General features: G+C 38.7%; 4 protein-coding genes across 4 annotated transcripts; all 4 read right to left on the reverse strand.

The window, feature by feature from the left end:
* Nucleotides 1-5,268: 5,268 nt before the first annotated feature.
* Nucleotides 5,269-6,309, reverse strand: KY384_002867 (uncharacterized protein; the record flags this gene model as incomplete). The annotated part of the gene is made up of 1 exon (XM_044811389.1): nucleotides 5,269-6,309. One exon carries the CDS (start codon nucleotides 6,307-6,309, stop codon nucleotides 5,269-5,271), a length of 1,041 nt encoding a protein of 346 aa, XP_044671665.1.
* Nucleotides 6,310-7,951: 1,642 nt separating this feature from the next.
* Nucleotides 7,952-8,497, reverse strand: KY384_002868 (uncharacterized protein; the record flags this gene model as incomplete). Its single annotated transcript, XM_044811390.1, has 2 exons — nucleotides 7,952-7,976; nucleotides 8,049-8,497. 2 exons carry the CDS (start codon nucleotides 8,495-8,497, stop codon nucleotides 7,952-7,954), a joined length of 474 nt encoding a protein of 157 aa, XP_044671666.1.
* Nucleotides 8,498-9,871: 1,374 nt separating this feature from the next.
* Nucleotides 9,872-11,204, reverse strand: KY384_002869 (uncharacterized protein; the record flags this gene model as incomplete). The annotated part of the gene is made up of 3 exons (XM_044811391.1): nucleotides 9,872-10,031; nucleotides 10,176-10,431; nucleotides 10,784-11,204. 3 exons carry the CDS (start codon nucleotides 11,202-11,204, stop codon nucleotides 9,872-9,874), a joined length of 837 nt encoding a protein of 278 aa, XP_044671667.1.
* Nucleotides 11,205-11,788: 584 nt separating this feature from the next.
* On the reverse strand, nucleotides 11,789-13,376 carry KY384_002870 (uncharacterized protein; the record flags this gene model as incomplete). Its single annotated transcript, XM_044811392.1, has 4 exons — nucleotides 11,789-12,641; nucleotides 12,714-12,807; nucleotides 12,897-13,077; nucleotides 13,140-13,376. The coding sequence occupies 4 exons, from the start codon at nucleotides 13,374-13,376 to the stop codon at nucleotides 11,789-11,791; spliced, it is 1,365 nt and encodes a 454-aa protein (XP_044671668.1).
* Between the last annotated feature and the right edge of the window lie 2,489 nt (nucleotides 13,377-15,865).

Genomic DNA, 15,865 nt, shown 5'->3' on the forward strand with positions numbered 1-15,865 from the left:
GAATTTTTTACTAATAAAAAAATATTAAAAAAAAAAAATATTAGCAAACTTTAAAAATAAGTAAAAAAAGTATTAAAGCTAATTAAAAAAGTAAATAAAGCTAAGTAAATCCTAAAAATAAGATATATTAATAGGCAAAGAAATTTCTTATTATAAGAATATTTATAATTAAATATAAAAAAAATAAATAATTAACCTAATATAGTTAGAGATTATTTTAGCTAAAACCTTTAAATAAGCTTTTAAAAAATTAATAAGTTTTAGTTTAAGCGGCCTTAAATAAAAAAAAAAGTATTAAAATTGAAATTAGCAATTATTTAATTAATTTTTTTAGAAAATATTATTAATAAATAATTAAAAAACAGATTAATAGCGACTAAAAAGCTATTATTTAACTTAATAATAAGATCTTCTAGCTTTATAAGCTTATAAAGGACATTAGCTTTTTATTTAACTATATTTTTTTTATAATAATTAAGGGAGGAATAAATATTAGAAAGCCTTTTTTACTTCACGATATTAGTTGTTAACTCTTAATAATAATAAGCTAATTCCTTTCCTTTATAGGAATTATAAAGAACTAAATCCTTAAGCTTTTTATAAATTTCTTTTTTCTTTTTTTAGATATAGTTCCCTAGTTTTATAAGTTAAACGCAATAAAAAAAAAAAAAAAAAAACATATATATATAATTAAAAAAAAATATTATATTAATAAAAGTGACTAGAAAGGATATAGGACTTATAAAAATCCTAGTTATTAAGAATATAATATTTAGTGCCCTTACCTAAACTCTTATAAAAAGAATATAGGAAAAGTATTTTATTATTTTAAAATTAATAAAGCTTAAATATATAAAGTCGACACTAGTAAATTTTATTAAATATAATAAAAGAATATAAAAAAATTGCAAAATAAAAAGGAAATCGCGGGGACTATTACTTCTTATATATACTATTACTAAGAAATTTTAAAAAGTAATATAAAGGGGTAATATTACGTTTTATAAGCTATATAGTATACTAACTATGCTAGAAGAATAAAAAATATTTATTATTAATTAGCTTAGCGAAACTAATTAAGCCTGCTTATTATAATATAATATTTATAAAATATATATACTAAAGCCTATATTATAATACGAATAATATAATTATTATTTAATATATAATATTATTTATTTAATAATAAATAGTTTATTTTTTAGTTATTAATATATTTATTATTAAATACCCTAATAAAGCTCTATGTATAAATTATATTATTATTATAGTATTTAAGTTCGTTACTTAAAGCTTATTTTCTTTTATATCTATAGCTTATTACTACTTACTAAGCTAACCTAGCTTATATATAACTTAAGTTAACTATTATATAGCCTTTGTATAGGCAAACAATTATTATATAATTAGTATATATTTAAATTTTTTTATTTAAATTAAATTATCTTTAGTAATATTAAATTTAATTAAGTTAAAAATAATATTTTTTAATTATTTATAAAGTATTTTAATCCTACTACTAAGAATATTTTTATTTATAATTATAATATTATAAAAATATAGATTAAAGTACTCTATATAATAGGCTTAGAATATATTTAAATACTTTTTTTAAAAATTATATTTAATATTTATATTTTAACTAATCAATAAATATTACTAAATAATTATAATCTTTAAATAGTAATAGCTTACTTTACTAATAAAAACTTAAAATACTATATATTCTTATTTAGCTTAAAAAAACTATAAAGTACTTATACTAGTATAAATATTAATAGTATAATTTTTTAATTTTTTAATAAATTAAAAAATAAAAATTATTTTAAATACTTTATATTAAATAGTAAAAGTAATAATAATATAATAATTTAAATTATAGCTAATAATATAAAAAATCTTAATTATAAGTAATATCTTTTGAAATAGTATTATCTTTAGTATATTATTTATATTATTAATTTTTTAGTTTAAGTTTTTCTATTTATTAATAAATAAAAATATTATTAGTTTAATTAACTTTTTACCTTAATATTTATAAATATTTAGAATATATAATAATAATTTTTACTTAAAAAATAATAAAATTCCTAATATATTATAATTAACTAATTATTATATTATATTAAAAATATAATTATTAAATTCTTTATTAATAATAAGATTTTTAAAAAAAATATATTTATATCTATTAATTAATTAAATTTTAAATTAATTTATTTATTTTTTAAAAATTCTTATAATATAATTAAAGTAATAAAAAGCTAAAATATTATTATTAAAAATATATTATTTTATATATTTTTTTTATTACTATAAAAAAATAGTAAATAAATTTATTAATAATAAATATTTAATAGCTATAATTAATATTAATTATATTAAGCTAATTAATTATTAAAAATTTTAAATTAAAAATATTAATTTATATTATTATTTATATATTTAACCCTAGCTAGAAAGTTAAGCTATTTAATTTATAAAAAAATTATAATAAAAAAAATTATTAGAAACTTTTTATATAATATAGAATATTAAATACTAGAAAAATATTAATATTATTAATAAAATATTTTAAAAAGAAATTATAATTAATTATATCTATATTTAAAAAAATAAATAAATTATTTAAATTTATAAAAATAAAAATAAGCTATAATATTATTTTAAAAAATTAAAGAAAACCTTTAAATTAGCTTTAACCTTTAAATAATAATATTGAATTATAATTTAAAGTTACTATTTTTTATTATATAAAATAGTTATTAATATATTATTAATATATAATTATATTAGTTAAAGTAAAGTAAATATTCTTATTATTAAAATAGGTAATTACTTTTATTAAAAGTTATATTAATTTAGAAATACTTAAATATTTAAAATATTTAATAAACTAACTTAAAGTAAGAATTTATATAAATAAAAAACTTAAAAATATTATAAATTCTTTTAATAATATAAACTAAGTAAAAAAAAGCCTAGTCCTATATTATTATATTAGTTTATTATATTATAAATAATATTATAATTAAATATATATATACTTAACTTAGAAAATTATAATAAATACTATTATATAATAATATTTCTATATAATAAATTATATTATTTAAATATATTAAAGTTTTTAATTATTTTTAAATAAAACTTTATAAAAAGTTAAACTAGTAATAAGATAGCTTACTATAAATATTTAAAAGTTTTTTCTAACTAAATTATAAAATAATATATAAAAAGTAGTAATTTAGCTATATAAATAATTTATAAAATATATAAAATAAAAATACTATAAAATAGTTAAAATTTACTATATTTATATTTAAAACTAATAGTTAATTAATAGTATTATTAGTTAGTTTAATTTTTACTTTATTAACTAATAATTTATATAAGAAGACCCTTTTATTAGTTAGTTTTAACTTAAAAACTAATAGTTATAACTATTACTAATACTATTTAGTATAGAGAATTATATAAAAGGTATAAGGAGCTATATATATTAGTTAAAAACTTAATTTAAATAGAATAAAGTAATTTAATTAGTAAACTTATAATAATTATTAGAAGGAGAAATTATAGAAATATATCTTAGCTATATAGTATATAATATAGTGTTAGTAGTTGCTCTAGTAATATATATCTATATTATTTTAGAGTTTAATTATCTAGATATACTAGTTTATAGCCTAAATTCTAAATTCTCCTTTTTAATAAATTTATAAGTTAAAAGACTAATACTAAAGCTTAGCTAACTAATACTAATCTAAAGATTTAATATATAAATAAATCCCTTATACTAATAAACTTTATAATCTAATAAGCTTATTTAAGTTTATTAATTAAAATAGTTTTTAAAGTATTAAAATTAATTTAAAACTAATTATAAATTATTTCTCTAGAAAATTTCTTTAGAATTTACTAAGAAAGTTCTTAGAGAAATAATTTATAATTAATTTAAAATTAATTAAAAATTTATTTTATTTAATTTTAAAATTTTAGAAAAAATAAATTAAAAATTAATTAAGAATTATTTCTCTAAAAATTTTATATAGTATTTTCTAAGAGAATTCTTAAAAAATTAATTAATAATTAATTAATAATTATTTCTTTAAAAATTTTATATAGTATTTTCTAAGAAAGTTATTAGAGAATTAATTAGAAATTAATTAATAATTATTTCTCTAAAAATTTTATATAATCTTCTCTAAGAAAATTATTAGAGAATTAATTAGAAATTAATTAATAATTATTTATTAAATAATTATATAATTATTTTTTAAAAATTTATTTTAAAGTTAAAAATTAAATAAAATTAATTAATAATTAATTCTAATAGTTTTTACCTCGGTAGACTAATTAAATATCCGCTAAATACTACTAAATAAGCTAAATCCGCTAAAATTTTTAGGTTAGCGTTGGTTAGCCGAGCTTTAGCGTTGGTCTACCGACCTATAGACTCTTTTCAACGCCGGCAGCGCCAAGCCAATGGGTGACGCCATATTGCGCGGACTGGTAATAGGGGAGTGCCTTCCATGCGTAGTAATTACTCAAAGGAGTGTATTTAATGGACAACCATCATACCCTCAGAACTGTTCTTTAATCAAGCTTGCCTCTCGCGGACGTCATTCAGATCAGTCCACTCAGGATTTGATATCTCCATATCCCTTGCAGAAAAGAAGGCCTGAACAGCCGCAACAGATGAAGAAGTACTTCAACGCTCGAAAGGCAGATGCGTGGAGGGTTGAGGCTTGAATTCTGTCTACTTGCAGGGAAAGGGGGTTAGACATCGAGCGCATCGAAGACATAAGGCGTCAGATCTTCAGAGCAAGTGGAGAAGAAAGCATCCGATTTGCAGGAAGTGAAATAGGATGGTTTGCCTCGTAAAGTGTGCTGTGGTATTGCTTAAGAGGATGGGGGGAGATGTGGATCGCGCAGTCACAGGATGTCAATCTCATGGATTCAACCGTCATTTCCACTATATCTCGTTGACACACACCGTCGAAAATGGTTCGGTCCGCTCGCGTTTTTTCTTTGTAGCAAGCTGTTTTTTGCTTTGCCTGCGATGCGTCAGCGCAAGTACTGGTTCCATCCCATAAGACACGTACTATTCCTCTTCTTCATCTTCAACTCGCTAGGCTGCCTCATCCTGGACAGATTTCCAAGGCAGCGAGAATCTGTTTCCCTCCTTAGTTGCTATAGAACGATGCTGGATCTCAAATGCTACGTCAGTATTATGTGTGAGCAATGTACATTCAAGGCTATGATTCAGGATCCGCTTCCACTGCCGGTCTTTTGTCTCTTCGCATTGGGAGGCCCCGGCAAGGGCTCTTCGGGCAAGATTCCTTTCAGGACACATTCCTCGGCCAGTGTGTCAAAAGCTTCCTTGCGCTTGCCAATTCCCCAGTCGAGGATATTGTCGATATCGTGGTGGAGGGCAGTGATTTGATCCTCATCGTTGTACATGTAGGTTCTAAGGTGATGCATGTGAAAAGTATCGATAGCTGGTGGATGGACTAGTATCCAGTTGACGTAGATTTTTGCTTGGTCAGGTGCAACTGCCATCGTGAAGACGAAGTTTTCCTTGTCAGGGGTGGGTTCAGTGACGGAATGTGACGACCGTTCCTTGTTGCCTGTCTTGAAGGCGCGGCGGCAGCGGCGAGATTGCTCGCACATTGTGGCGCCGTCCGTCATATCCTGATTCTCTGCCGCTTGAATGGAACTGTTTATACACTTACACTCTACAGCGAAAAAAGTATGATAGCATTCGCGGCCGCCTAGTTGACAACGAGCAGCGTCTAGAAGCATTTTCACCTTCAAGCGTTCATCGTAGGCAGTGCTATCAACAGAGTAGGAAATGTCTGGTTTAGGGTTTGTGATCCTTGGAAATAGAGCCAGTATGCCTTTCCAGAACTTTTCCTCCCCCTCTGGAATCGTGAGTTTTGGCGGTCCATCACCAACGAATTCCGTATCCCACTTAGATCGCAGGAAGTCTTTATCCCAAGCAGCATCAATATAATCGCGATTAGCGTCTATATCGTCCACAGGCACTGTACGTTCGAAGCCTAAAAGCGCGTTGAAGACTTGGTTGATAAACGTGGCTTCATTTTGATCCTTGTTGTAACGAATTACCCTCTGAATCCTACCTGCTTTCGATCCAGACCAATCAGATCCTCGTTTACCGTCCAGAATCTTGCCAGCTCCTGTGATGATAGCTTTGCCTTGTTCTCTAGCAAGCTCCTTGTCAATATAAATATGATTCATATCAAGCAGGTTGCGCATCGCCACAACCGAGTTGGTCTCTGGCATTGTGAGTGACTCAGATAGATGCGAATGGGTGTCCAAAGAGTGTGAGATTTCAGTGTCGGGTTCAGAACAAGCCCCTGAAATTGAAGATAATGATTCAGGGGTGTAGGAACGGTGGCGCTTAATGGATCGAAGATTCTGGGAAGTGAGTGGTGCACTTGGTCTAGAGAGAGGAAGTTTATCTTGTGATGCAGGACCGTTGGGATCGGGATGCTCTTCGCAACGATCAACTTCCTGCACGAAGTCAGCGACCTTTCTCGTCGATGAGCAGAACATCAGCAATTGGGTGAATTACTTGGATCAAGGAAGGGAGAAGCAGAGCTGGTTGGAGTGCTGTCACTCCACTTGCGTCATTTGCGTTTGGGTTTATGAGCTCAGAAGTGAGAGTCTTGTGAAAGTGCGGTGTAGAAGCAGGCTTGTTCGACTACACATTGACGGTCAAAAGGGAGCATGCTAAGATGTAGCCTGCCTACAGATGTTGAAGATGGCTCAGGGTCGTCCTGGGTCAGTGACTCGCAATGGCCAGAGTCTTGCCATTGTTGCAAAAGAGAATGATCAGAGACTAACGTGCTGGACATCTCAGGTGATGGAAGGAAAAGTGAAGTTGATGGTTTTGTACGACACATTATTCACAAGACAATTCCTAGCCAAGATAAGTTACGTCATCTTCGGCGTTATCGGATTTAGCTGACTCAAGCGTCATGTGACTTCGCGTCAGAGATGCGGTATGGTGCAAGATACGCCTCCGAATTTGGAGCAAAGGCGAAATTAGAGGAACGATTCGCTGCCTCCACTGATGGCTGCTCAAAAGCTCTGGATGCCCAAGCTGAAACGTAAGCATTGTCTAATAGCACAGTGGAATGGTCAAAATTCACCATCCACTTGTAGGTGATGCAGGATTTGAAGTGGGACAAATAAACGATTGCAACGACCAAAATTCTAGGGAAGCCCGAATTTGACGGGTCCTGGTAGTCAGGGGGCTCGAATAATGCGATAACCGATGTTGTGGCAATCGAATAGGCGCGCGAACGCTACCCAATTAATTGAGCATTCAGAATTTCGACAATAGTTCAAGGAAGAAAGCTGAGTCTGAGTCTTTGGACAAGCAATGCGATTTTAAATGACATTGAACGGCAAAATCCGCCCGAATTGAGTCTTATCAAGCCACGGTCATCAACAGGCATAGAGGCCATACGGACCTCCTAAGTCCGATACGACTAGAGCCTTATTGTCGCCTCCATTCCACGCCCACGTTCAGCAATGCTTTCAACGAAAATGATTGTCACAAAGGAGGACCCGATGTCCCAAGACTGATAAGCTGTATCCTAAACCGACTTACGCATAGCGAATCAGGTAGATTGTACCCCACAAACACTCAAGCCTGGTCTCACCCCAGCGAGTATCAAATTATTAATATCTCGAACCAAGCATCTCCTGATAGTCGCAACTTAAGGACTCCCTACTGCCTTCCCAGTCGCGGCTATCCACCGCTCAACCCTCTCACGTTGCCACTGATGCGGATAATACTCATTCTAAGTCCTAGTATAGCACTCTTATCTTATCAACAATATTGAGAATCTTCTCAGAGACTTTGTAGCCCTTGAAATTCACCTTTGGGCCCGGCGGACTCAATACAAACCATCCCTTAATCATCGTGCTCGATTCCATAACTATGAAAACAATGCGACCTTTATTACTGCTAAGAGAGCTCGACTGGATGTCCCCTGCGGCTGTCTTCTTACCTCGCCGTTGCAATGGTGAAGCGTGCGATTCGACTTCGCTTCCGTGTGATGTATTCCGACGCATACCTTTCCATAAATTGCAGCCTTGGGCTGTGAAGGCTCTCCTCATCGCTTGGTTCGCCGTCATGTCGAAGATAGTGATCTAAGTCATAGACGGCCTCCTCGCTGGGGGTCAGACGGTCGCAGTCCGCACTAACGCAGTTGCACCCTTCGCTGTCCAAGGCACAGTGTCGGCGGTCGCAGTCACACGGTTCGCTTTCAACCTCAGAGCCATAGTGGTAACGAGTCTGTTGGTCATCGACGTCCTCAGGATGGCCATCGACTCGTTTTGTACGCTGGGAAAGTCGGAACGGATTATTTTCCAGTAACTTAATGCCTTCGATGACGTTAAAGTCGAAAATCCCAAACCACTCTTCCGTCTGAGTCTGTAAGATCTTAAGACTCAGCATCTTTTACTCCTGGGCGTGTTCGTCTGCTTTGTAGCAGGAGATCACTTAAGGGCCCTTAAACAATGTGTTCTTCTGGCATTATCACGCTGCTTGACGTGCGGAGAGTTGATGCTATTAACTTTAGGACTAAAATTAGGAACATTGTCTCTCGTGGGCTTGACCGCTCGGCCCTAGTGAAGCCATGGACTGTCAAACCCTTCTTATCCTAATGACAGCGACCCTTTTTAACGAGCGGCGAAGGCCATTCGCGTAAAGTCATTTTGAGGTCGGTGGGGTAGAGTGGACTGCAACTATGCTCTGGGCTGTTACAACGCGATTGCGATATGTTTTTATTACATTTTGTACGTTCTGTAAGGAGAATTGCGGAGCAGGATTACCTTGTCGTTCTACGCGCCAGCAGAGAGACGACGATGACTTTACGCATTGTAATTAAAGAGTTCTGCACTTTATATAGCAACGACATATAGAAGCTTCCTTATGCAAGTAGCAGATAAGGAGTTACTGAGGAAGATTGCGAGAACCTTAATGGAGTGAATACTAGGCAAAGTGAGAGACATATAGATTAATAGAACTTTCTGTGACCTATGCGACTTGCTAAGACTTAATTTCAAATTTATGCCATTATTTCACTGTCTAACTATCCGATAGTCAAGATCGTAGGAGGCGAAGACGGCAATAATAACGCAGCTAGCCGCGCGGCCTTTAGACTAACAACTTATAGAAACATAATTAATATAATTATACTTTAACATCTTTATTTAAATGTTATTAGCTATTTAACTAAATTATAGTACTAATAGTGAAATTAGATAAATATATAATCTTTAAGTTAAATTATTTATAACTAGACTTATAATATAATATAAATATTTCTTTAAATTTTAGCTATAATATTCAAAAAATTTTGACTTATTATTCGATGCTTAGCTACTAAGCTTTAAACAGAATAAAAATATTAAAAAAAGTAAAAAAACTGATTAGAAAAAAATTATAACTAAGGAAAGTCCGTTAACTAAGGTAAAAAAGGTAACTTTTCACTTTTTGAGATTCTAAAGGGTAAACGGGGCTAAGCACGATCTCAGAAAGTTGCAAACATGCTAGGTCCGTTCTAATTATAGTAGGTCATAAAGAGAATATCCCCTACACGAATGCCACATAGGCCTCTCGCACTTAGAATTGAAAACATCCTTCTAACTAGAACTACCTTCATCCAAAAGAATCTTTAGTCCCCTTTGTATTGCAGCCAGACAGCGATTGCGCGCTCAATATCGTAAGCTTGTTTTCATGTCATATCGTTGCTCCTTGTTTCACGCTGCATGTTCTTGACCCAACAAACACCTCACCGTCCATGCGAATCAACTTTTCGTCTCAAGCTTATACGTCAAGTTCGTCACCATTGATAGTGACGCTTACGCCAGCTCTCCCAGTCACAAAAGCCAGTCTTCCTACGATAGGTCCGCTTTCCGCAATAGGGTAGAGATAGTACCATACAACATCTTCCCAGCTCTGGCCGTCAATATCGACCGAGAAATACCTATATCACCGAGCAGCTTATCTTAGCAGACCGTCTCATATCCATCCCTTCAATGCTAGAGGGATATCATAGGATATATAACTTCCTTCAATCTTTAATGGCAGGAGAACAACGAGAAAGAGACAGGAGTTAGGGGTCACATACCTTGCTTCACCTTTGTATGGACACGCAGTCACTTTCCCGCTTTGTTTCAACAAAGCCCAGTCCGTCACGCTGGTTGCTGGCAGATAGTATCGTGGAGGCAATCCGGACTCGTATAGCACCACGGCATTGTCTGCCGCAGCTACGAGCGTTCCACCAATCGTGATAATGATGTTGGCAGAGATGAAGGCGGTATCAATGCGGCGAGAAGGGTTCTTTGGTGGAAGGCGTACAAGGGAGCCGTTTTCGAACCATGCGTCTGTGTGGGTCAGGAATTAGCTTAGAGCGGGAGTTTACGCGATAGAAACGGGAGATAGTTGATGGAAAATGGACGTTGAGGCAATTTTTGATCAGGGATTTCTTGTAAGGGTTTATTGAACAGACGAGCCTTCTTGAAGTAGCACTTATCGAATGATTCGCCATACTCAATATCATTGGTGTGTAAGAGAATGTTTTGTCGAGGGGGATTTCTCGAAGCAGCTGAATCCAAACGATACCCTCACAGAGCAGGCTTCCAACAGTAGCAACATTTGAAGGCAAGAGCTCCATAAAAGAGCTATCCGTCCAAAGAAAAACGCAGATGCGAAGGAAGGATTAATAGAGTAACATACCCATCTCACCAAACTCAAACCTCAAAAACCCCTCCTCCCCTCCCCCTCCCCCTCCCCCTCCCCCCTGCTCCCTCCTTACCCTAAAGACCGTGAAATATGTCTTCTTCCCAGCAACAACCAACTCGTACGCCTCCCACCTCCTCTTTCCCTCCTTCCCCTCCTTCCCCCCTCTCTCACCTTCGCCCTTAGAAAGGGTAGTATCTCCATCATCCGTAAAACCATTGAGCGTCAGAGGTTTGATCTCTACTATCCCCGTCTGCTTGAGCAGAGAGCTCTCGGGGACGTAGTACAGCGGGGGTTTATTGGGTACTTCCCAGACCAGCAGGGGGGAATTGGAGCGGGCGATGTAGGTACTGTTGAAGAGGATGACTACTTCTTTTGTGGAGGGTTCGATACGGTTGGGGAAAGGGGAGTGAGACATGGTAGTGTGGTGAATTACAGGACAGGGATGAGGATGTGGAGATTTGTCCGGCAGGAAGCTGAGAATGAGGGTTCTTACGTGGGTTCATTTGAGTAGGTGGTATTACTAAGCAATGTGTACGTATCAAGACCGACGAAATGTCACCGAAGATCCTTAATAACTAGTTCGCTCAAATAAGGCCTTTGTTCACCGTTGTACCCCATTTAGCTACAGTTTTTGCAGAAAGCCTTGTATACCCTAGGCGGCCTTCTTACCTCTTGGCTCAAAGGGAAGGAGCACGGAGGCAACAGCGAGGAAGAAAAATAGAGCAGCGCATATGAACAGCGGTGCCGTGGTTGTGACATCCGAGTAGCTTGCCACAATAATTGCAATTATTCCCATTACGCGATTTACTCCGACCGCAAGGCCGCTTCCCGTTGCTCTATGGGCTGAGGGCAAAATCTCCCTGCAACCAGAATTAGCTCATTCATTCGACAAACAGAGCATGTCAAGTATGACTTACGGTGTGTAGGCGTAGAGTGTGCCATAGAAGATGTTACTACCACTTTCTTTAGCCGTGATCCGTCCAGCTTCCCCGGGAGTACCTACGACACAACGCTGATCGCGCAAACGAGACCAAGATTTTGCTCCGATATAGTGACTTGCGTGTACCCAAACAGGAAGGCCATCGTAAGTAGCGCTCCTATAGCCAGAGTACCCTTTCTGCCCACAAATCTCTGCTGGACCAGCCACGCAGCGATGATGGGTCCAAACAGCCCGCAAACTTGGTTGACCGCAAAATTCCTCCAGGTAATGTAGTTGCTGCTTTTCCCCGCCTGGTATCCACGCAAGGCGAGGTAGTATGGCAGGAAGACATAGAACAGAGGATATGCGATGCCGATAATCGCCCATACGAGGAATAACATGGAGGTTGAGTAGGCCAACTTGTGAGTCTGAAAGAGCTGCCCGACATGTGCTTTGAGCCGTCGGGGAGACCATACTGATGTGCGCGCATCTGCCACCTCTCCCAAAGCCAACAGATCCTCGAGCTTGAGGCTGAGGGGTCGTCTATATGTCGTAGCTATCTTTTGGAGGGTGTCGAGAACCTCCGAGTCCCGGCCTTGCGTAATAAGCCACTTCGCAGAATGCTGGAGCCGTAGGACGGTTAATCGCAAGATGCTAAGCACAAAGACCAGAGCGCCTAATGACCAGTGTAGATACCGCCAGCCCATGTTGTCGGCACGATGGCAAGGTAATTGCGTTTTGCCTTTTGGGGCTAATGTACAGCTGTAGTTGCTCAGGAAGGCCCACGCGAAAAGACCCGATACGGTATATCCGATTGCCCACCAGATGGAAAGTAAGGTCACCAGCCATGCCTTGTTGGAAGGCACAAACTCGAGGAAGACTGTGGAATCAAGAATGTAGTTGCCCCCTGCGCTGAAACCTGCGATCGCTACGCTATAGAGCGGATCATCGTCAGCTTTCACCTCATGTTTGGTGAATAGGCCATAGCCATGAAAAATCACTTACAATGTTGCAAACGACACATAATTTGGCATGGCGCCAGCCAGAATGGTCGCGATAGCGCATATGAAAAGAGTGCTGTTGAAAGCAACCTTGCGGCCTAGATTCAGGTTCCCAAACATCAGTTATCGGAGCTCTCGATTCCACCTCGTACGATTGGTCTGATAGGAATGCATGAGTGAAGCATACCTATCACGTCCGCCAAAAACCCCCAAAAGAGTGCACCCACCAGGAGACCAATGGCGGACGCCAAGCTGATACCTTTGATATGCTTGTTTGGGTTCTTGTACTCTAATTCGATCATTGGCTGCGTGATACCTTGCAGCACTATCAACATCTGCAATACCGCGTCAGCATTCTGCCCGCAAATCTGATGTTCTAGATGCGATAAGATATTTCTTGCGATCAAGCGATGGAACAGCCACCACTCACCGAATCCACTGCATATCCGAAGCCGTTCAGACAAAACAGCTTCCAGTGGTAGGGTGTGAGGCCAATCTCATCAATAGCGTCGTTGACAGCAGCCATCTTCCTCGACAGGACAGGATCAGTACCTGCGATATCATAGACTTCGCCTCTAGGCCTGGAATATGATTGTCCATGGCCGAGACTCTGCTCCGACGCCACGAAGCCTTTCTCATCAGCTGATGGAGTCGACGGATCAGACATGTTGAAGGGGGGGGATAAGCAGCACGGTCCGGATGCCTGAACTCTGCGGCTGATCGAAGGCGTCTTTGAGGAGCAAAGAATCCTTTCAGATAATATCAAGCACGGTTCAAGAGAGCGATTTCTTTGGTTGGTGAACAAACAGCCACTCTCGTTCAACGGAGCGTCAGCACAAGACAGACAGAAAGACACATTGCTGGATCAGCCTCCACGCATGGCAATATAAGCGTATTTGCAGCCTGAGTCCGGCCATGCTCTTCCCACTTGAGTCCATTGATGGCACCATATCAAGCGGCATTGACTAGCGGTGACCTCTATCGTTCCCCCATACACACTTTCCGAGCGTACAACGTCGGCGGAATACAGAGACTTATCAGCGGAGCGTCGCCGGAGCTGTGTCTGGTAGATCGACAGGCAAGACCGGAGCAGGCACTGGGAAGCGAACGCCGACGGCGCTCGGCGTTCGGCGGTGGGTGGAGGATTGACGGGGCGGAACTGAGCACTCAAGATGGTTGAAGATGCAGAGATCGGGGGCTAGTCATATACGACCTGATTGATTTTCAGGGCCATTGAGACTCCTTTCTTGGCTTTGTCATCAATGTGGGCGTGAGGTAGAGGTAGAGGCGTCATTAAACTGGCCCGCGCTAAAGATAAAGCGCGGCTTGATTAATAAGCGGGCCTTGCGTCAATTGGGGCCCAGAGCACGCCAGAGCTGAAGGGAGATCAATGATCATCCATCACACCACCATGCGAATTCTCCGCCTTTCATCAATTCGACTACGACTATAATGGTGTTCTAGTCGGGCTAGATTGTGATAAGTGGAATACGGCAAGGCCATTAGGATTGTCTTGAAGTGCGTTACTGCACGCCACAAGACAACCCCCACAGCGACAATCCCCACAGCGGCGGAGCTGACCCTGGCGCATGTGCAGCCTTAGATACAGCAGGATCATGTCAACAGTCTTCAGGTGCTGGAGTAAGATACGGGCTGGGCTTGGAGGTGACATTTCTCGCCACCTACCCCCAGGACTTTGCCCTGGAGATAAGTCGTCTTCATGTGCGCTAGACATGCACGAGGGTCTTCCCGACTGACATAAGGCTAGAAGGCACACCATGGGAGTGATCGATGGTGCCATCGACGGACGCCCAGCCTTTGGGGTAAGATGGTGGTTTTAGGCCATGTTAGGCATGCGCTGATACCTTGCCGCGACCAAAGCCAGGATCATAGCTATGCGAGAGTCGTGCGGATTCCTCCTTGGGATCTATGTATACTTTTGCCAGCTTTTACAGTCTGACAAGGAAGTCAGAAAGAGTCGTCAGACGGTAGTTGTTCCCAGGGAAAGCTCATAAGTCAAGGCGCTCGACGCTGAGACTGCTCTTTGTTCTTCCGTCTCGGAAAATTTAACAGCCTCGGCGTGGTCGATCGAAAATCCTCTATCCGAATTAGACCGCTGCAGCCAATGTTGAACTCAGCGAGAAACCCACCGCAAGCGAGTCCACACAGAAATTCCCAGACCGCTCAGCCGGGTCAGAAGCTTCGCGCATCATGTGACAGCTGCCATGTCGCCAAAGTGAAGTGTACCTCGTCGAACTCTGGACCTCAGCAAGATTGTGCTCGTTGCATCACCCACGGCGTTACATGCACATATAGCCCCTCTCTCAGAAACGGGAAGCCGCGGCACTCGCCCACACATGGACCGTCCAGGCGTTCGTCCGCGTCCGAGAGTGCCGATGCGGAGTCAAATCGGTCTATGTCTGGAGGGATACGGCGCGTTGGACGAGCCGCAGCCGCAGCCGCAGCAGGCGAGACCTCTCAGGACGACTTTGGCAATGGATGGGAGGAAGCTCCGACACCAATGGACGGTCTGGGATTGAAGGGCCAAGCACCTACCAACAGTGACGACGCTGCTGCATACGACCCTCGGCAAATTGCAGGATTTATGCCGACTCCACTGACCGTCACTAATGCACCCGATGACTACACGCAAGCTTTGTGGACCGATCATGACAATCTCCAATCAAATATCTCAAACAGCAAAACTTCGAGCCTCGACACCCTGAACTTCTGGAATGATGGAGGAGGGCCCATGGATCTCTTCAGCAGCATGAAGCAAGGCTTCCCCGCCCCACCCTTACAAGACCAAGGAACCGCGTGCTGCGGCGACCCCCCGATCAAACCCCAATATTCGATGGGAATATCTCCCTATTCTCCAACATCGTCGGCGTCCCTCGCGCCCCAGACCCCACACGCTCTCCTCGGCCGAATTTCCACCAAGCGCAGCAGGACACCTGCGACTGCCTGATAACTCTGCTCCAAGTCCTCCAAATGCCGCAACAGGTCTTCCGCGCGAACAACTGCCCGCGCAAGAACGCCTCCTGCTTCAGCCTCGACGTCCTCCTGGCAACAAACAAGCAAGCGGTCTCGCGCTCCACAAAAATGCTCGACTGCGCCTCCTGTTCCGCAAGCAGCACCTCGTTCCTGCTCATTTCC

The sequence above is a fragment of the Bacidia gigantensis genome (genome assembly GCF_019456465.1).
Source record: "Bacidia gigantensis strain McMullin 20006 chromosome Unknown contig_175, whole genome shotgun sequence".
NCBI classification, from domain to species: Eukaryota; Fungi; Ascomycota; class Lecanoromycetes; order Lecanorales; family Ramalinaceae; genus Bacidia; species Bacidia gigantensis.